This window comes from Monodon monoceros, unplaced genomic scaffold, assembly GCF_005190385.1.
Source record: "Monodon monoceros isolate NGI ecotype Baffin Bay Population unplaced genomic scaffold, NGI_Narwhal_1 Super_Scaffold_13, whole genome shotgun sequence".
In the NCBI taxonomy this organism is placed as follows: Eukaryota; Metazoa; Chordata; class Mammalia; order Artiodactyla; family Monodontidae; genus Monodon; species Monodon monoceros.
Genome location: NW_021703769.1, coordinates 58,191,161 through 58,213,220, shown reverse-complemented (window position 1 = coordinate 58,213,220; position 22,060 = coordinate 58,191,161). Strand labels below are relative to the sequence as shown.

The 22,060-nt window shown below is 42.4% G+C and overlaps 1 protein-coding gene across 1 annotated transcript; it reads left to right on the top strand.

The window, feature by feature from the left end:
* The first annotated feature begins 8,616 nt into the window (after positions 1–8,616).
* RSL1D1 (ribosomal L1 domain containing 1) lies at positions 8,617–20,025 on the top strand. Its single transcript, XM_029221890.1, has 9 exons — positions 8,617–8,759; positions 9,586–9,725; positions 11,528–11,666; positions 12,729–12,877; positions 12,965–13,066; positions 14,348–14,441; positions 14,527–14,652; positions 17,056–17,328; positions 19,463–20,025. Exons 1-9 carry the CDS (start codon positions 8,661–8,663, stop codon positions 19,787–19,789), a joined length of 1,449 nt encoding a protein of 482 aa, XP_029077723.1. The 5' UTR covers positions 8,617–8,660; the 3' UTR covers positions 19,790–20,025.
* The last annotated feature ends 2,035 nt before the right edge of the window (positions 20,026–22,060 follow it).

Here is a 22,060-nt window from a genome sequence, read left to right as displayed (position 1 = left end):
GGGTAATAATTTTATTTGATGAATATCCCATAAATTTTTGTCCGTCCTTGAAAATTTTAATTTTGTTTTCCAATTAGGATTTTTTCTCCTGTTGGTTGCAAATACAAACAGCCTCGTTTGAATTTATCATTAGAAATGCAAATGAGTAAATAAACCAGAGAGAAAAGCTTTACTACTTCTCCCTTTATCTGCTTTTGTAAAGCTGTTACCAAATAGAAACAGACTATTTAGCCTCCCCAAAGGTGAAAAAACGTGAGCTCCCTTCTGATCTCCCTATCAGTCTTGAGTGCTTGCTTCACTGTTCCCTTTGATGTGCCCTGTCAATTATAAAACTGGATTGTCCCTATCACACTTTCATGTTGCTAGAGGCAAATTCACCTGACTTGTACCTCTACTGATTAACTCTTTTAAACCTCAGGGCTAAGTCCTTGTTTTCTTTTTTGGTAGATTTATTTTATTAAATTACATGTATGAATAACTTTTAGAAGTTCTTTTATTGATCCCTTATTGATGACCTAGCATAATACTTTCAGTGGCTATTGAAAACCTTCCTAATTTGAGTAAAGATGCACTTTGAACTGTCAGTAACATTCACCAGTTATATACTGGTATGGTTAAAAGAACACAGTCCTCCAAGAAGTTGTCAGCTGCTTATCTTCAAAGATAAAAGATGATCAGTGGTACTGAAAACGCTTTTTCTTTTTAAAGCCTAGAGGTCACTTTTTAAAATAGCCTTAATGGGACTTACCGGTGATCCAGTGGCTAAGACTCCACGCTCCTAATGCAGTGGGCCCGGGTCAATACCTGGTCAGGGAACTAGATACCACATGCCACAACTAAAGATCCCGCATCTCACAACTAAGACCCGGCACAGCCAGATAAATAAGATTTTTTTTTTTAAATAGCCTTAATAACATTTCTCAAGGAATATAATTCCTCTAAATTGAGACCGACTGGATTAAAAAGTTGTCTACCTAAATGGTGTACAAGGAAGGGTTGGTGTACATCATGAGACTGAGCAACAAGAGGTGCTCAAGGTACCCACACAGCTATATAGGTACAAGAAGAGAGCTAAAGAGGAACAGCAAACAGGTTGATAAAGTTTCTCTACTGAAAACCTTTTCATTTTCTTCTCTCCTTTCTGGTGATCTCATTGTTCTCTTGCTTCTCCTTCCCTAGGGCCCTCCCCATTTTTTTTTTTTTTAATTAGAATCTAATAAAAATTTCTTGACTTACCAGCCTCTTCTTCCCTGCTTGAGTTTAGGTACAGGCCTCCCCTCTTTCAGGCCCTAAGATGCACATTTCACTTTCTAATCCATTTAATGACTATTTTCAGCAAAGGGCCCTGTGCTATTATGTATGTGCCAGGTACTATGTTGATATATATGATATCTCATTTAATCTCTTACAATTCCAATGGAGAACTAGCTTCATTTTACAGATAAAGAAACTGAGGCTTGGGAGATTAGCTAACTTGTCCAACGCTAAATAACTAGTATATCACTGAGTTGGGATTCAGACTCAGATCTTTCTGACCAAAAAGACCATGCTCTTCCTACCTTCCTTAAAATGTCACATTCTGTATTTGAGCAATATTGTTTCACCTCTTAATTCTACTACGTCTAGGTTAATATCTCTTAGCAGATTTCAATACCAGGATGAGTATCTTGAGGACACTAAGATTTTTAAAATTGCTTTTAGATAACCCAGACATGGGTAATTATATGGCTTGTTTGTTGTTGTTCTGTCATTTGTAATTATTCTAATTTTGCAGGGTTGTTTAGATTTACTAGTTGATTCTAGCAAATATTTATTTTCAAATAACTGGAATTTGAGCTCCATTATTAAGTTTGCTGTTTCTTAAACTTTGTTTACCGTCTAGCAACATCTTCATACATTCTTTGCAGGTAGTTGCATTATGATTTATTAAACCCTTTATAAGATTATATACTACTTTGCATACAGTTAATGCCATTTTGTTAAGCAGGCAGATTTTGCAACTACTAAAAAAAAATTTCAAGAAGTTTAAAGAGAAACCTCTTTCAGTACCTTCAGAGAAACAACTTAATAGTATTCAGTGAGACCTGGGTACTCAAAATATTGAATGTCTCTTCCTTAATGTATGTTTACTATAAAAAGAAATCATACCACAAAACTTAGTAATTGTTCCATTAGAAATGTACATGCTAATTACTTTCATTTCTTCCCAGATGTTAATGTATGTATTAATTCTTAAAAAGTAATTCACATACATGGTTCAGGATACTTAATTACATTTAGTTTTCCTTTAACTCAATCTCCATTATTAGGACTACCTATAGTATTCCTTTACAAGTACAATACTATGTTCATTTTGGCTGGCAATTACCATATTTAATTCTTTTAAAAATTCATTATTTTTAGGGGGTAAAGGATAGACAGGCATAAATAATGTAATTTAATATGTGGAGTCTGGATAGAGACAGTTTACATAGTATTAATCTTGTGTGTGCTCAGCAGTACCTTGAGTCTGAAAAGCCTTAAAAAGAAAAGGTAGAACTGACAGCAGTTTAAGAAAATTTTAAGTTATTTAATTTATTAATGAAATATCTACCCTCAGGCTATTGAGTGAAATTTGATAAAATAATATGGATTAGTTTTTCAGATTAGCTTGTTTTAAAGGACCATTTGGGGGATTTCCCTGGTGGTCCAGTGGTTAAGAATCCACGCTTCCACTGCAGAGGGCCTGGGTTCAATCCCTGGTGGGAGAAATAAGATCCCGCATGCCGCATGGTGTGGCCAAAAATAAATAAATAAAAATAAAAGACGAACTGGTGGAGTAAAATATTTTCCAACATAAATCCCAAAGTTAAATAACATATTACGGCAACTATACTTACACAGAAAAAATTGAGTACATTTCAGATTTAAAACTACTGCTCACTAATGGCTAACCCAGGTCTTAATAAACAGCAGGCACGGATATTTAGGAAGGGATAAAATTCCTTGAGAAATTTCAGTGTACATTAGAATGGTTTCAAATACAACAGGTCGAAAAGAACAAGGATTTTTTAAAAATTATTTGACTTAAAAGGTCACTGGTGACTTTAAAGGGAATAGGAATAGTGTGATTGAAACCAAGGAGTCAGGAGAAACCACTTGACTACAAAAGGACAAAAAAAAAGTAGGGGGAAAAAAGGAGAAGTAGCATGACACTACCTCTTAATAACACACATGAAACAAAGACAGCTACTGGAGAAGGGGAAAATGAAGAAAACGGAACAGGAAGAGGAAAATTAAGAGTAAAGCCTTAAGGCAGCAGAAAGGGATTCACAGACGCAGTGTCTGCTCACCTCAGGCCAGGCATACCCTGTGTGTACCAAAATAACTAAACTCTAGTTCTGGTCCTCAAAGATTCAATCTAGTACATAGAGAAAACAAACTAAGCAACAGTTATTATCAAAGCAGGGTGAAACACTAATTTTAAGAACTCTTCTTACTACTGCTATTCTTTCAGTTTTTAAGTAATCTGAGTTCATGTGGCATCTTATACCACTTACAGCATTTATCACTTCCTGCCTCGTATGCCTTATTTTGCCCTGTTAAGTTGTAAGCTCACTGGTGGTAAGCACCTACACATGAGTTGGGCCCTATGGATTGAAAGTGAATAGGATAAGGCCACAGACGTTCAAACTTTGGAGAAATCAAAAATGCTAACAACTCAATAAATGCCATATAGGGACTTCCCTGGTGGTGCAGTGGTTAAGAATCAGCCTGCCAATGCAGGAGACACGGGTTCGAGCCCTGGTCCGGGAAGATCCCACATGGCGTGGAGCAACTAAGCTCGTGTGCCACAACTACTGAGCCCATGTGCCACAACTACTGAAGCTCGCATGCCTAGAGCCCGTGCCCCACAAGAAGAGAAACCACCGCAATGAGAAGCCCGCGCACCACAAGGAAGAGTAGCCCCTGCTCGCCGCAACTAGAGAAAGCCCGTGCGCAGCAACGAAGCCCCAACGCAGCCATAAATAAATAAATAAATTTTTAAAAATAAATGCCATATAGAGAGATGGGCAAGTGCTATTATATACGTTATCGTTGATAGTAAAGAGAATTGTCAATATAAAGAATTCCCTGGGACACAAAAATATTTTCACTTCATTTGCCTTAATGGTAAAAGTTTAAAATATACCAATGTTCCAGTTTTCCTCTCTCACTCACATTCCTCATAATCCTTTACTGAAATTGCTTTCTGTAAGGTCACCATGACCTAACTGCCCAACAAATTGGCCTTTTAGAAGTTCTTCAGTATTTGACGGTATTAACACATCCTCACTTCCCATTCCTAAGCACCCTCTTTTACATCAACTAGTTCTCTTTTACAGGCTCTTTTTCCTCCTGTCCCCTACTGAGGGTTTCTCCATAGCCCTATTCTGACTCTATGCTGCTTCTCTTTGCTATCTCATCTATTTCCAAAGTTTTTGTTTTTGTTTTTTCTGCTGCACCACATGGCATGCGGGATCTTAGTTCCCCGACCAGAAATCGAACCATCATTTCCATGACTTTCACATTTCCTATTTAAGTTCAGGAACCTTCTCCTCCACGTTCCAGATCCACATAGATGTACCCCTGGAACTTCAAACTCAATATTGAAAAAGAATATCATATTTTTCTTTCCAAATCTACCGCTCCTCCTGCCTTCCCAAGCTCTATTAACAAAACCACCGATTTGCCCAGTTATTCAGAATTTGGGAATAATCTGAATTTCCCTTGTTTATCCAATTTTTGTTCAAGTCTTATACTTTGTCCTCACTGCTATCACGCTATTAGATCAATACCTAAACCACAATAGTTTCCTATTCTTGTCAACCTAAGCCCTGTCTCAGGCCATTACAATGCATTACTCATTCTTCAAGTGAATATTCATTATGTTATGTATGGGCTAGGTGCTAAGGATACAATGGTGAAGATATCATTTATAGTTTTCCTACCATTAATTGGCTCTCCCCTGCCCTCTCAGAGCTTATTCTCAAGCAGGGGACAGCCAATTATGGTAGGACGACTTTGCAGGTGGTAGTGCTCCAGGAAGAAGTTACAGCATGTTAGAAGGTATGAAGACAAGTGGGAACTGCAGAGTTGAAACCAGGATCTAAAGACTGAAGGGGTGAGAGGCAGGGTATGAAGTCAGGGAGGTAATAAGGGAGGCAGCAGATGAAGAGTGCCTAATATGTTGAGGCTGACCATAAAATTTATTTTTCAAACTGGGACACTTTTTTCCAGGACAAATTCTAAACCAGATGGGACACAAGAAAACAAATGCACACTTGGATATGTAGAAGGCAAATTAAGGAATCTGTATTTCGTCCTAATGACAATGATATTGCAAGGAAGTTGGTTAAGCATGATCAGGTTTGATAGGACCACATCTGCCCTTTACAAAGATCACTCCCACCGAAGGGCAAAGAATGGACTCTAATATGCAAAACTGGAGGTAGGAGGACAACTTAGGAGGCTGGTACAGTAGTCTAGGAAAAAAAGTAATGATAGTTTGCATCACAAGCTGGAAGGGATAAAAAGGATTGGATGAATGCAAGAAATATTTAGAAGAAATAAACAACAAGACTTTGTTATTGACCATATATGGAGGATGAGGAGAAAAGAATTAAGGAGGATTCCCATATTCTGGCTTGGGCAACTAGGCAGTGAGTTTGTGGTGCCATGAACTGAGACAGAAAACATACGAAGAGCAGGTTTGAGAGGAAGATAATGAGTTCGTGGTGGAACTTGTTTTGGGTGTGAGGTCCTAACAGGACTTTTACATCAACACAGCTGATGGGTCTGAAGATGGGAGGGCTACACATTTCCACTAGTTATCTATTTTTGGATAACAAATTACCAAGCCCAAATTTAGTGGCTTAAAATAACAAACATTTATTATCTCATAGTTTATGTGTGTGGGTCAGGAATCTGGAAGCAGCATAGCTTTTAGATGGTTCTGGCTCAGGATCTCTCAAAACTTTGCAGGATCAGCTTCCCTGGTGGCGCAGTGGTTAAGAATCCGCCTGCCAATGCAGGGAACACGGGTTCGAGCTCTGGTCTGGGAAGATCCCACATGCCGCGGAGCAACAAAGCCTGTGCGCCATAACTACTGAGCCTGCGCTCTAGAGCCTGCAAACCACAACTACTGAAGCCCGTGCGCCTAGAGCCCATGCTCTGCGACGAGAAGCCACCGCACTGAGAAGCCCATGCACTGCAATGAAGAGTAGCCCCCACTCGCCGCAACTAGAGAAAGCCCGCATGCAGCAATGAAAACACAGCGCAGCCAAAGATAAATAAATAAAATTAAAAATTTTTTAAAAAACCCAAAACTTTGCAGGATCGATTGGAGGAGGATCCACTTCCAAGCTCACTTGCTGGCAGGTTGCCTGAGTTGTCTCAGGACTTGGTAGCTGGCTTCACCCAGAGAAAGTAATTTTGAACAAAGGAAAGACGGAGGGAGAGGTGGGGGGGGGGGAAGATGGAGGGGAAAAGAACACTTAAGGTCGAAACTATAGTCTTTTTATAATCTAATCTCCAAAGTGACATCCCATCACTTCTGCTCTATTCTATTTGCTAGAAGCAAGTCTACTCAGTCCAGCCCATACTCAAGGGGAGGGGAACGAAACTCCATCACTTAAGTTTCAAAGAATTTGTGGGCATATGACATTTTTTTAACCACTACAATACCACAGCAATATTAGCTTTCCTAAAGCATAATTCATCACCTCCTCTTCTTCCCTAATACCAGTTCAAAACCCTTGTATCTGTATGATTTCTCCAAAATATAAACCTTCAGCTTGATAATAAATTCCTTAACCTCCCCACTCTAGCCTCATCTCCCATTTCTTCCCTCTGCCATCCCTACTCCAGCCACTTACTACTTCCAAACACCACCATCCTCTTTCACCTGAATTCATGCTGTTCCCCTGGCCCGAAAGTCTGGTTCTCAAACTTGAATTCAGGTGACACAACATGTGACAGCCCCGATGCTCTCTTCAGAATACTAGGAAACACAGATACATGAAGCCTAACGTGACAATTCATAATATCATGCTAAAACGAATTCCATCTTATACTAGATTCTAAAACAGACAAGTGGGAGTAGGTGCCAAAGGTTTAGAACACTTCTCCTACAAGTTTCTGGTTAAAGACAAAGCCAGACAGGACTTCCCAGGTGGCACAGTGGTTAAGAATCCACCTGCCAATGCAGGGGACATGGGTTCAAGCCCTGGTCCGGGAAGATCCCACATGCTGCAGAGCAACTAAGCCCATGGGCCACAGCTATTGAGCCCGTGCGCCTAGAGCCCGTGCTCTGCAGCAAGAGAAGCCACCACAATGAGAAGCCCGCGCACTGCAAGGAAGACACAATGCAGCCAAAAATTAATTAATTAAGTAATTAAAATAAAAAGACAGAGCCAGACATAACACTGGTAATCAGCTATACCCCAATTAAAATTAAAAAAAAAAAAGACAAAGCCAGTATTAGAGATCAGCAGCAAAACACCCCTTCCTCCAGCTTTGGCAATATGGAAGGAGCATTTCTTTGGAAGCAATTGACACGGAAAGCATCCTACTCCCATTCTTTGATCTCTCAAAATCTTCTGTAGCTAATTGCAAAAAGAACCATCCTGAATATCCATCAAAAAGCTCCTAAATTACCTCTTGTTTATCTACATGGTGAAAGGCCATACGGCTGTTAAAAAAGAGGCACAGCCTTAGGTACTGACTTGGACAACCTCCAAGATATATTAAGAGGAAATGGCAACGTACAGAACAATGGGCGTACAAGCTACTACTTGTGTTTAAAAAAGAAAAGAAAAGAGAATTGAAACCCAGCCATCGCTAAAGAGAAAAAAGTGTAAGTATTTCCTAAACATGCCTAGAACATCCCTGGAAGGTTCCAAGAGAAACAGGTAACAGTGGTCACCTCTGGGGCCATGGGGAGGAAGGGAGGCTTCCTCCCGTTCTCCAGCCTGCACCTTTACGTGTACATGCTCTTACCTCCCCCCTCTGTGAGCCCCGAAGCTCAGGAGACTGGCTCCGGCTCACCGCTCGGGCTCCACACCGCTTAACGACGCGCCTGGTGTTTCCCGCGCACGAGGCCACGGAATCTTCACCAGTCAGCGGGGAGGGGCCCGCCACCCTGGCCAGGGTGGGGACTGTGGCTAGGTTCGCCCAAGGTCACCCGGCAGGTGGGTGATGAGGCCGCACTCCCCGCGCTCCCCACGCCGCCAGCCTAAAGTCGAGGGCGGGGGGGTCCACTGACAGCAGACGGCCCCACGGGGTGGGCGGACAGGCCTCATCTCCCGCCTCCGGGCGCTCGATTTCTTCGGTGGAAGAGTGAGAGCGAGATGTCACCAGGCTGCTCCCCGCGCCTCGCAGACACCAGGAACAGAAGAGAAAGAGAAGTAATCCCTCTGGGAAGTGACAGACCGCAGGCGGGGCGAATACCTACCTCACTTTGCTTTCGCCCGCCAAACTCTGCCGCCGCAACGCCCAGAGACTCGACCCCGCTCTCCCGGAAGTGATTCGAGGGCCTAGTCCCCGCCCCCCGACTTCCGGCTACGGGCCTGGTTTCGCGCGTACGCGTCAGGAACCAGCTCCTGGCATCCGGATGCGCGTCTCCACGAGGTGAACGCGAAATGGAGGCCTCGGCTTCTACCGAACCGTCAACCTCAACCGCAACTTCAGCTTCGACTCCAGCGACCCCGGCCGGCCTGGAGCAGCTGGACGAAGAGCAGGTGAGTGGCCTCTGGGGAGGGGCGTTCGGAAGCGGGATGGCCGTGGCCTTGGGCGGCGCGGGTGCGGAATGCGGGCTCCGGGCCGGTGTGGGCGCCTCCGGAGCTTTAGGGAGGGTCGCTCGTTCGCGGTGCCCTCGGCTCACCCGCTGCTTTGTACTCGCGGGTAGACGCCCGCCTCCTCCAGCCCTGCGGCCTGGCTCTCTTGAGTTGGATTTTTTTGTTTTGGCTGCTCCGCGCGGCCTGCGGGATTCTAGTTCCCCGACCAGGGATCGAACCTGTGTTCCCTGCGGTGGAAGCGCGGAGTTCTAACCACTGGACCACCAGGGAAGTCTCTTATCTTGAGTTGGATTGCAGGTATAGCTTGGGATCCTGGGGTGAGGTCCACCTGGCTGTGCTTCCCTGCCTTTGACTTTGGCCAAGTCGCTTGATTTTTACCAGCCTCAGTAACTTCGCATTTAAAATGGGCTCTGAGAGGAGGTGATGCACCTAAAGCGCGGTAGCCAGGGAGCCTGGCACATAATAAGCGCTCAGGAAATACTAGATGCAGGTGTATTGCGCTTTTATTGGTATTACTGCCTTCATCATCCAGGGCAGGGGAAGCACGTTCTCTCTGTCTGAATGTTATATTTAGAAGAGGTTCGTTTCTGTAGACGATGCTATTAGCTTAGGTGGCTACATTCCTCTGATTACAAATTGCAGGATCCTAATGGATACGGTTGTGGAGGTTACCTGCTAAAATAGAAATTTATCAGGGACAAATTCTGGGGCGGGGGCAAGTTTTAAATTCTATTGAGATGTAATTTATTTGTGTATCTCCACCTTGCAGATTAAAAAGGCAGTAGAAGCTCTGTTGGCACATTCCAGATCCAGGAAAAACGCAAATGGATTGCTTTTGAATGAGAATGAAAATTTCTTTTTAATGGTGGTATTATGGAAAATTCCAAGTAAAGAACTGAGGGTCAGATTGTAAGTTCTGATTTTCTACCTTTGCTCTTTTTATCTGCTTGGCCATTCCGTGGAACTTTAACAAATGGCAGCTTAGTTTCTGGTGGAAACTTTGCAAACTCGGGATATCTTGAGTTCAAATAATTGTGCCCCCCGAAAACCATAGGTCTTCAGACATTCTTAAGTTTTTTAGGATTTCAGATGTGCTTAAGTTTTCTAGAAATGTCACCAGTTTTCTGGATGTTTGGTGGACAGTTTGACCTAAGCTGTTCTATTGAATCTGAAAACCTGGTTTTTGAGAGGACAGAGGTTAGAATAAATGAACCAGCTTTCATATTTTCATAGGATCTGTTATCTTTCCACGTCAAGCTAGTTGCAAGCTAAAATTCCTGAGGTCCTGAACTCACTCCTTTATACAGACAATTAAAAATTTGGCAGTGATTTCCGAAGAGAAAAAAACCCATGGTGATAGCACATTCTTATTGCTAGGACTCGTAGGTGAGAGATGCCCTCTCTGCAGAGTTGCCAGATTTAGCAAATAAAAATACAAGCAATTTTTTAGATAAGTAGGTCCCATGTAATGTTGGAGACATAATTATACTTCAAAAATGGTTCAGATTTAACTGGATGTCCTATATTCTGTCTGGTAACCCTGCCTCTCTGTGGAGTCTCTCATTTCTTGGGTGTTAAAAAGCCAGCTGTGCTATAGAAAGCAGTGTGTGGGATAGCTTCTTTTTGTTTTCCCCATAAAGGTGGGTGATAGGGGTTAAGAATGACTACAAATTGGAAAGACCCTTTTGACCCTCAGACTCTCTCTTAACTCATCCTCACAAACCGCACCAGCCAGATTGCCTTAGTTATTGCTTTATGTATCTGGGTGCATTCTTTATTCCATACCTCTGCCCAGGCGAGTTTTTGCTTCTGGAAAGCCCTTACTTTCTCCGCGGTGTTTTTCCAACTGCTCACCTCTTGGTGATTTCTGCCACTTGCCATCTCGTTTGCCAAGTCCTGCTACTGCGGATTGCTCTCTTTTTAAACTGAGGAAATGTTTCCTCAGAACATGTAGGCCTAGAAAATGAGCTAAACCTTTTTGAGACTCAACATAATTCATGTTTGCTGGTCCCTGTAGGTTTGCTCTGTTTTCTGTTTCTAGTCTTGAGAGTTATGTTTATGGAGCCCAGGGGTTTCTGCAAGGTAGAGTTCTGAATCAGAACTGTCCTGATGAAACTAGATTATTCTAGCACATGGTAGTACGTATGCCTATATAGCAACACGTAAAATAATAATAATTACATGTGCACTATTTTGAGTGTCTTTGATTACATTTTAAGTCTTAATTGTATCCCAAATATTAGTTGATGTTTTGGCCTGCAGATACTTGTGGTGATTTAGTATTTGAATGTTAAATCTCTCCTCTGTACCACCGAAAACTAGATTATTTATTTATTTATTTATTTATTTATTTATTTTGCGGTACGCAGGCCTCTCACTGTTGTGGCCTCTCCCGTTGCGGAGCACAGGCTCCGGACGCGCAGGCTCAGCGGCCGTGGCTCACGGGCCCAGCCGCTCCGCGGCATGTGGGATCTTCCCGGACCAGGGCACGAACCCATGTCCCCTGCATCAGCAGGTGGACCCTCAACCGCTGCACCACCAGGGAAGCCCTAGATGTATTTTTAAATGTTCTCAGTAGTGTATTTGCTTTAAAAGCATGAATGAAGTTTATTGAAATGACAGTGAATTTATTGTGTATTCTGTGGGATATAAACATACATGTTATCACTTATAATGCTTTATTCGTTGGTTCGTTCTCATGTATTTTGCAGGTCCTTGCCTCATGGTATTCGATCAGATTTAGCAGATATCTGTTTATTTACCAAAGATGAACCTAATTTAACTCCCGAACAGACAGAACGTTTTTATAAGAAGCTTTTGAACAAGCATGGAGTTAAAATCATTTCTCAGGTAATGAATAGCTGTAACTGACCAATGCTAAGCTGTCCATCATGGTAGCAGCTAGCCACACATGGCATTAAGCACTTGATACGTGGCTAGTCAGAATTAAGATGTGACACAAATACTGGATCTTAAGGATTTAATATGGAAAAAGAATATAAAATAATTTCTATAAATTACAGTTAAATATGGTATTTTAGATCTGTTGTGTTCAATAAAATATGGGAAAAAAAATATTTCTCAGGTAGGGAGCAGGTTAATATTTTCAAGACAACTAAAAGATTGGATTCAATTAAAGTGACATTCCTGCTACATGTTTCTCTCCTAGGAATTTAATTTTTAACTTAATTTTCTCTTTTTAATTTAATTCTCATTGGCTTTAGGTAGGGCATATTCCCTCTTCCCTGTGACAGATGGGCTGTTGAGGTATGTTGACCTAAAAGCTCAACACATGCATCAGTAATGATTATATCTTGAAGATTTTATAGAACGCTGCTCCGTTGTGTCACTTCTCTCTCCTTCCAGAGCATCCTGGGTTTGCCTCTGACTTGGCACCCCTCCCCCTTTTTGTAGTCATTGGTTCTGTTTCTTTAGCTGAGGGTCCCGACTCATTTGCCCCTGTGCTGTTTTAGATACTCACATGTTCGCTAAACTGTGACCCCAGGGCATTTTAAAATCCAAACACAAATTGCCCCAGTATTTCTTCTTCTTGTTCAGGTTCTTAATTTTTTGTTCTTATACTTTTTTTTCCTCTCTCTCTCTTTTTTATCAAAGTATAGTTGGTCTGCAATATTGTTAGCTTCAGGTGTACAGCATAGTGATTCAGGGTTTTTTGTTTGTTTATTTTGCAGATTATATTCTCTTATAGGTTATTATAAGATATTGGGTATAGTTTCCTGTGCTATACAGTAAATCCATGTTGCTTATCTATTTTATGTATAGCAGTTTGTATCTGTTGATCCCAAACTCCTAGTTTGTCCCTCCCCTCCCTTTGGTAACCATAAGTTTGTTTTCTGTGTCTGTGAGTCTGTTTCTGTTTTGTATATAGATTCATGTTTTTACATTTTCTAGATTATCCCCCTCCGAACTTTAAAAAAGGAATATAAAGCCTATGAAGCTAAGCTCCGCCTCTTGGGTAGTTTTGACTTCTTCATTACGGACGCCAGAATCAGGCGGCTCTTACCCTCACACCTCGGGAGACATTTCTACAACAGAAAGAAGTAAGTTTCTCAGCAATGACTGGACTTTAGTAGCGTGAAATTTATGGGTGCGTATGTGCTGCTGTAAATGCCTTTGTATTGTTTTAGAGTTCCAGTACCTGTAAACCTTCAGGCCAAGAATTTATCCAGAGAGATCAGTGACTGTGTAGGGGGAACTGTCTTAAACATCTCTAAAAGTGGTTCTTGCAGGTAGGTAAAAGGCGTTAAGGTGTGCCTCTGTTTCATTTTATATTTAATAATGATTTTATAAACTTTTTAAAATAAGATAGTATTAATGAAACCAGACTCTTCTGTTAAAACTAAAATTCATTCTTTAGAAGTATTCAATTCTCTAGAACAGTGCTGCCCCCTAGAACTTTCCAAAGTGGTGGAGATGGTCTATAGCTGTGTAGTCTCATGCAGAAGAATGAGCCACAGATAGCTGCTGAGCACTTGAAACATGGCTTCCACAGCTGAGGATCTGAACTTCTAACTTTACCTGATTTTAACTAACTTAAATTTTAAAAGGCACGTCTGCTGATTTTTACTGTACTGGATGGGCACCCTTTTTTTTTTTTTAATTTTTTGGATGTGCCGTGCAGCGTGTGGGATCTTAGGTCCCCAACCAGGGATTGAACCCGTACCCCCTGCATTGTGAGCATGGAGTCTTAACCACTGGACCACCAGGGAAGTCCCTGTACAGGGCACCTTTAGATGTTTAGGAAAACAGGAGAATAAGCCTGGTTCAGGGTGTACTTGCAGGTCAGTGACAGTGGGCACACAGAATGGGCAGAGCCCCGTCTTTGTCTGGAGGGAGGTAGGAGCATCAGCCCGTCTCATCCTCATTCTGCACTCATCCTGCCAACAGCCAGCCTGCCTTTCAGCTCCCATGGTGGGGAGAGTGGGGGCTGCCAGGACCAGCGGACCCAGTGGCTGAGCAGTGGGCATTTCTGGGCTTCCCCGTTGGCTTGCGGCTGCCCTCTGCTTCAGCTGAGGGGATGGTTTTGCTCTTGGCCAGAAGACGCTATTACACGAGCAACTGTTCATTTCAGAGGTGGCCGCTGTGTCAGGGCAGTGGAGCTATAAAGGTAGCAAGCAGTCCTCCTGGGGGTGGTCCTTTTCAGAACAGCAGCTGCTGGGGGTAATTGCCCTCAGGAAAGCTTGAGGGCTGACTCAGTGACCTGTGTTTTCCAGAATGAAGGTGGAATTCCCTTTGGCCCTCCCCACTGCCCCTCCCAGCCTCACATGGTTAGGTGCCAGCTCCTCAATCACCTCTTGTTGGTAGGGCATATTTCAGGAGGAGGGCACTTCTAGAACATGAAGGATGATCATCTTCCTTTAAAATAAATTGAGAACGTAAAGATTTCAATGATTTTACATTAAAAAAATTTTTTTTAGGATTGTGTATTTCTCACATACCTGCTTATGCTGTATTTTGAAAACCAAGTTATTTTTTCAGCTCTCTGTGTCTAATGCTTTATTAAATTTCAGTACCATCCGCATTGGTCACACTGGGATGCAAGTTCAGCACATCGTGGAAAACGTTGTTGCCGTCACAAAAAGGCTTTCACAGAAACTGCCAGAGGTACGGTCTCGCAGATGCTTCCATTGGCCGTTCGTTTAAAGGAACAAAACACCTACAAATGATGTTACTCTTCTCTCTGTTTCAGAAGTGGGAGAGCGTGAAGCTCTTGTACGTGAAGACTGAGAGATCAGTTTCCCTGCCTGTCTTTTCTTCATTTGTCAGCAGTCGTGGTGAAGCCAGGGGACTACGCACACAAAATCAGAAGAAGAAGGTTAGTAGAAGTTCACATCCCAGGCAGGCGTAATCAAGGCTGTAAGCGCAGCCCCGGAAGAGAGAACAAAGGCTCAGAAGGGGCCTGTGCAGTGTCAGGAGGAGCTGAGAGGAAGAGGAAAACCGAAATCAAGTCTATTCAGTATTCATACATGGTTATTTATGGGTGAAATTCAAGATCATATGAGGCCGGCATACCTCTTGGTTTTGGTTTGTAGGTTTTCAGTGCTGCTAGTAATATTGCAGAAAGCTGCATGAGAGAAAATGGAACTTTTTGCTATTGGCTGGACCAATCTCCTAGTTTATTTGGTCTTTCTCCAGCCATGTTCATCAATGTGTCCAATGAGTTTTTAGACTCAGTCTTTTAATTTTTTGTCTTCTAGAAGTTCTGTGTTTTATTCTTTTTCAAATTATCATTACGTTTTTTTGGTTTCCTGTTATCTAAATAGTCTTCCAGTTTGTCTTAATTCTTAGAACCCATTAAGCATAGTTGTTTTATTGTCTGATAATTCAAACCATTAGCCGTCTTGGTGATGTAGCGGGTTGTCTCTACCTGCTGGTTCCTGTGTACTTAGTTATCGTGGACTGTATCGTGGGTAGTCCATTTGGAAAATTATTTGTAGAAGTAACTTGAGGGGTGGGATGAAGATCTTTCCCGAGAGGATTTAGACTTATGGCAGCCAGGCACCTTGGGGCACTCTCAACCCAGAACCACCTAGAAGCACACTCAAGGCTTGAGGTTCCCTGAATGATTCAAATCCACGCACGGTGACAAATCCTCACGGCTCTGCCCCCTGTTCATCTCTATCCTGAGGGTCCGACTCATTGGGGTCCCAGCTTATTGTAATGAGAATCCCTGCCTGGTATGGACATTAGGATTTGATTTTTCCACTTCACACCCCTGCCCTCCTGTGCCCAGTCATAACGGCTGTTAAAAGTTAGGGATCAGCAAATACTCTCGGGGCAAACATTTCTTACAGTGTAATCAGCTCATCAGTGCTTTTATGAAGAAAGTTGGTAATATTTTACCCTACTTTTTACTTGTTCTCACAATCCAAAATAACATAAACTGCTGCTACTGGAAACAAGAAGTCTGAACTTTTTGCTGTTTGTCAGATTCAGTTGAGGGCTTGGTGACAATGTTGGAATTGCTGGTTAAAATGGAATTTTGTCACAGTTATAGATGTTATCTAACAGTACTCTGTGGTAAGGATAATGGACCTCTAGCTGTGTAAACTTGCTACTGTGTTAACTCTCAACCACAAACTCAGGCAGGAAAAAACATCAGCGTTTTTTGTTTTTGTAGCAGCTTCACGGAGATGTACAGTCACCCATCTCATACATGGGGGGATTAGTTCCAGTATCCCCCCCAAGGATGCCAAAATTTGTGGGTGCTAAAGCCCCTTAGACAGCATAGTATTTGCACATAAACTACACCACATCCTCTGGCGTCCTTTAAATAATCTTTTTTTTTCTTAATATTTATTTATCTATCTATGTATTTAGCCAGCTAGCTATCTAGCTGTGCCGGGTCTTAATTGCGGCATGCAGGATCTCCGCTGCCTCATGCGGGATCTTTAGTTGCAGCATCTGGGATCTAGTTCCCCAACCAGGGATCGAACCCGGGCCCCCAGCACTCCCAGGAGCACAGAGTCTTAATCACTGGACGCCCTTTAAATCATCTTTAGATTACTTATGGCTAATACAATGTGAGTGCTATGTAAATAGTTGTCAGAGTGCAGCAAATTTAAGTTTCGCTTTTTGGAACTTTTTGGAATTTTTTTTTTTCCCTTGAATTTTTTTTTTTTTTTTTTTTTTGGTACGGGGGCCTCTCACTGTTGTGGCCTCTCCCGTTGCGGAGCACAGGCTCCGGATGCGCAGGCTCAGCGGCCATGGCTCACGGGCCTAGCCGCTCCGCGGCATGTGGGATCTTCCCAGACCGGGGCACAAACCCGTGTCCCCTGCATTGGCAGGCGGACTCTCAACCACTGCGCCACCAGGGAAGCCCCCTTGAATACTTTTGATTCACATTTGGTTGAATCTGCAGATGTGGAACCTGCATATATGGAAGTTCAACACATCACATACTATACAATTCTGGATTATTCGTAACTCGCCTATAAATGAGGTTGACTTCCACACAGCTGGTGACTGCACACTTCAGATACCCAGATTCTGAATATAATTTACCACATAAAATGCATCTTTGGCTGGGACTCTGAGGCAAAGCAGAGTTGGGGTTCAAGTGCTGGCGATGGGACTCATGTGCTTGGATCTTGTACAGGTCAAGGCCCTTTCAGGGATCTTATGGATGACCTGACTGCACGTGCTAAGTCTGTGCCATTTATTTACCAACAAAAGAGTCCCCCATTAAAATTATGCTTGTTTTTTTTTTTTTTGGTAGGTATCAAAGAAAAGCCAAAAGAAGAAAGAACGTCTTAAAAGACAGCAGGAAAAGAAAGGAAACAAGAAGCTTATGAAACGGGCTGGAAAGGCTGCACCAGCCCCGACTACAGATGCACCGGCCCCCAAAACTGGTGGTGCTCCAGCCCAGGACCCGGGACCCCAGAAGGAGACCAGTGGGGTGAGCACCCCTCCTAAAGCTCAAGACGAGTCTGAAGATGAAATCCCACTGCTGGTACCAGTGAAGGAAACTCCAGCTGCAAGAAGCGTAGAGGTATTTTCATTAATATTTAATATCCATCATGGACGGATTCCAGGGCTCCGTGTGCCAGGCAGGCACTTGGTGAGGGACGGGAAGTGCTATGCAGCTGGGAGGCATCGTTTATAAAACTCTGTTCTGCCAGAGATTGTGAAGTCATGGATGAAAAATACTAGGGTAAATCCCAAGAACCCCTGACTGACTCTATCCCCCTCCTAAATAGTGAAGCGATGTGTAGTCAGCACAGCCTTTTGTGTACCTTGGAATCAAGGGACACTCGGCCATATTAATAATTCTAAAAAACATTGCCTGTGGTTTTGAAAAGCAGGTTCAGTTTCTGAAGGTGAGTCCTCAGTCACCACATAATTAGTTTCAGAAAATTTACCAAGGGAAACTTGGGTGCTGGATTCTGCCTCTGAAACCTTTCAAACACCCCACCCTGCATGGTTCTTACAGAAATCTGACTTCATAGGTTTCAGAGGAGGTGATTTAAAGGAACTGAGTTTTTTTGTTTTGGGGTGCTTTGATAATGTTTTTTTGTTTTTGTTTTGTTTGTTTGGCCGCACCACGAGGCTTGCGGGATCTTAGTTCCCCAACCAGGGATCGACCGCGTTCCCATGGCAGTGGAAGCGCTGAGTCCTAACCACTGGACAGCCAGGGAATTCCCATTTTGATAATGTTTTTGCTCATACTCATAGTATCTATCCAAATATTGGGGGGAGACCTCTTGAAAATAAGGAGAGAAATGGGTCCCTAAGAGAGTAGAGGGCTGCCCTCACCACGTGTGCATGAGACTCATGGCCCCTCGGCACAGCCCATTAGAGTCAACCCTGGGCTGTTACTGCACTTTACCTATTATGTATTTTTTCCTCACAGTAATCCTTAACATCTTCAACGGAGTTATAATTTTCCTCTGCTAGTGAAATATTCCTTTTACAGTGTCCCCAAGCTGCTAGTGAGGTTTTCTTTTTAAAATACTTGAAATTAATGTTGATCAGTATATTAACTGTAGGCAGTATAATTGTTTCTAGAAGAAGTAAGCTATATTTGTTATAATGGGACTGGCAGGTAATGTGTTGGAAATTAAAGAGTGGAAAGCATAGCTTCCTGGGTGGGTGATACGCATCAAGAGTGTAGAAGTGTTGGGTGTTCCCTGGCAGTCCAGTGGTTAGGACTCAGCGCTTTCACTGCCAGGGGCCGGGGTTCGATCCCTGGTCAGGGAACTAAGATACCACAAGCGACGAGGCGAGGCCTAAAAAAGAGTGTAGAAGTGTGTATGCCCTTGGAGCCCATCTAGGGAATTTGATGAGGGGAAAGATATGAAAGTTTCAGCATTGTTCACTGTAGAAGCAAAAGTGAGAAAATGCTATGTACCCTTGCAGTAGTTTTTATAAAGTTATTCAAGATAACGTTTAGTACGAGTTTATAGTGCTTAGGAAATACTAATGAGATAGTTGGGGAAAGAGCATAATACTTGGCTTTTAAGTACATACTCATGGGGAAAAGGTAGTGAATAATATTAATATTGTGTGGTAAAGTTATCAGTTTTGTTTTTTATATTTTCAGTGTTTTTCAAATTTTCCATCGGTTTTATGTTAACTCAAAAACAAAGTTTTGTTGGTTGTTTTGTCTATATAACCTCTTTCTGTGTGGGACGGAGTCCATTGCTGGAATGTTGTCCTTGGGTCATCAGCCACATCATCTGGGGTGCTTGGAAAATCCAGGATTTCCAGTCTGGAACACGGTCCCCCCTTTTGCTAACAGGCACCCCAGTTGGTTTTCACACACACTGTTACGGAACCGCCTGCCGTAACCCACATGCGAGGAATTTAAAACTGGAGGTGAAGAAGAGTCAGGATTTAGGTCACAGGTCTTCCCACTGTGCTCCCAGTGCTTCTAGGAGTCCTTAGCCCCAGCCGTAAGGAAAGATGGTTAGACCAGGAAGGTGCCAGGGTCCTTTTTACAGTCATTAATAGTGGAGTACAGCTGCCTTTCAAAATGATTTTGAGGCAGGAGGAAAAAGCCATTCCTCATTCATCGTGCTGCAGTTTCCCTCTTAGGGGTTCCCTAAATTTTAAAAACAGTGACTCTTAGAATTACATCATCAGTTGTCTGTCCCACACCACACCCACTTTTTTCTTTTTCTTAGACACAAAAAGATGCTGCAGGAAAGAAGTCTCCAAAGAAGAGTCCTGGTCCCAACACACGTCATGGGAAGAAGAGAAAGGCCTCCCCAGCTTTGGAGACCCCAACAGCTTCGGAGCCCAAGACCCCAGGTAAAGGCCCAGGGAAGAAGGCAAGAATCAAAGAAGAGTTGGAGAAAGAAAGAACCTCTTCGCTGGGGAAAAAAGACCCAAGACAGACTCCTAAAAAGCCAGAGGCCAAGTTCTTCACTACTGCTAGTAAATCTGCGAAAAAAGCTCCCCGTACCCCCAAACAGTGGCCCAAAAATCCCAAAGTACCCCAGTCAACCTAAAATCAGAGACTCAACCAGCAGGCTGCTCAGCAGAGCTATCTAAAGAGCTTGTAAAACATACCTGGGTCCTGACCTCTGTTGGAACCGCTGAGTGAGGCCTAGACTTAAATAGTTTCTAAAACCTCCACAAGTAATTCTCATACACGTTCATGGGTGTAAGAACCAGTAGTTTGAAGTAAATCCATTTATTTCATTGCTCTTTGTATTTGCTAATGCAGTAGAGGGAAAATACAGTGCTTCTCTGTGGTTGTGTTTTTTTATTATTAAAGTAAACATTTGTTTCTCAGTATAAAATTGGCATCCCATGTCTTGTTGGTTTCACTTGAATGCCTATGATGTGACCCTTTTCCTCATCTGCTTTAAGCCATTTGTTCACGTGACAGCTCCACCACAGTAATCTGTGCAAACACATCCAAAGCTTGTTTGCAGGCCACTGATGGGCTCACTGCATGCAAGTCAGCCGTGGCCCTCGTGCTGAGATGGGTCTTAGAAAAGGCCTTGGAATCGAAATTAAAATAATCGATTCCAGGACCCAGATGGTGATCAGCCAAGGTTGCAGATCACTGAGTTAGCATACATTTGTTGGGGGAGATTAACGTGGAGTCATTCACAGAGGCGCTGGATCGAATCCTGAACGCTGGAGGCAAGAAAATATTTGTCTTCCATAAGCCTTTCCATCTTCCTCCAGATTCCTCCTCACCCTAAACAGACTTATTTTTATGTGACAGCTCTAGGGTAGGAAGCTTGGGAGAGTAGACTCTTAAACTTTGGGTCATTGTCAAATATATCCTGAGGCAGTAAGTGACCTTTCAGGTACTCGGCCTTTCCCTGCATTTGAATTGGGGTACACATCTCTAATAGTAATTGAGATAGTCAGTGTAGTATAGGAAAGGCCAAAGTGAGGCATGCTTTCAAAGGTAATTAGGGTTCATGAACATAACGACTAAAGGAATCAAAGCTTCAGATGGTTCTCCAGCAAGTCAAGGAGTTGAGACAGCTTTTTAAATCATGAAAACCTCTGAAATACAAAATAATTTGTTTTTCATTCCACTGTCCTTTTAGGCTTGTAAAAGTGAGTATACTACATTTAATGTAGGGTTTTAGTGTAATTGATTTGTTTACCATAGAAACGAAACTTATTCAAAGATGAAGATTTAAGTCTACTGCTTTGCTTAGGGCAAACTTACCTACCTAATCATATAGTCTGTGCTCTCCATGACAGTTTTCTGGGGTTAGCTGTATGTTTTTTTAATCCCATCCTCTAGCCAGCTAAAGATTTTGCAACACCCAGTGGTTCTTTGGCCTGTAGCTTAGTCCCTGTTGAATACGAAGCAGATGTTTACCTCCCTGTTCCACTGCGCGTCTAGTTTCCCTCTGTAGAAATTCTCATAGCTCTCTGTGTTGAAAAGAGCAGATTTACTTAAGTTTCTTGAGCAGGATGGTAGTTTTTTGACAATTGAAGGCCACAGTTGAGTTAGAGATAATTCTGAATTGTAATGAAAATGTTCACATCATGGTGCTAGATTCCCAAGGCTTAAGTTTGGGAGGCACCTTACCTCATGGCTGCGAGGGCTGGGAGCCAATAATGGCCTATCCAGGGGCCAAGAGGAGTACTGGAAATCTGTGCAGTAAATTACATTGTTTTGTGGAATAAGAGATCGAGTATGTGGCTTATGTTTCAGTGGAAGTCAACCCTGGGTTTTCTGGATTCATCCTCCATGCCATAGAGATTTAATGGACAAAACCAGATCTGGTGGGAGAAATTTGCCACGTTTTTGTTCTGAAGAAATAATTGAATCTTAGTTAATTTGTTTTTTAGGAACTGTAATAAGCATGGAAATTTTAGTATTTTAAATGCCTTGAATGTATTTAAGACTGTCCAAGTGTTTAATAAAGGTTACATTTTATTTCATAGTCTTGAGAAATATTTGAATGCAAAGAAATTGCTAAGTCATTTTGTCTTGTCACCAGACCAAAAACACTTTATGTACTTCATTCAGTTCATGGATGTTTAGGGTTTAATTAGCAAAGAAGTCTTTTGTCATTTAATTAAATATTTGAAGGTTCTGCACTACCTGCATTTTTCTCTCTTAAATTTGCTATGTTTTCCTTGCCTGCAATTAGTGTGTTAGTAGTCGCAGTGCCAAGATTCCCAATTAGGACTTTAAGAAATGCGAGAAGCCCTCATCGGTGCTTGGATCTTAAAGGAATGAATGCATGTGATAAAAGACCACAAATAAAATTTTGGTTATAGTGATTTCTGTATAATGG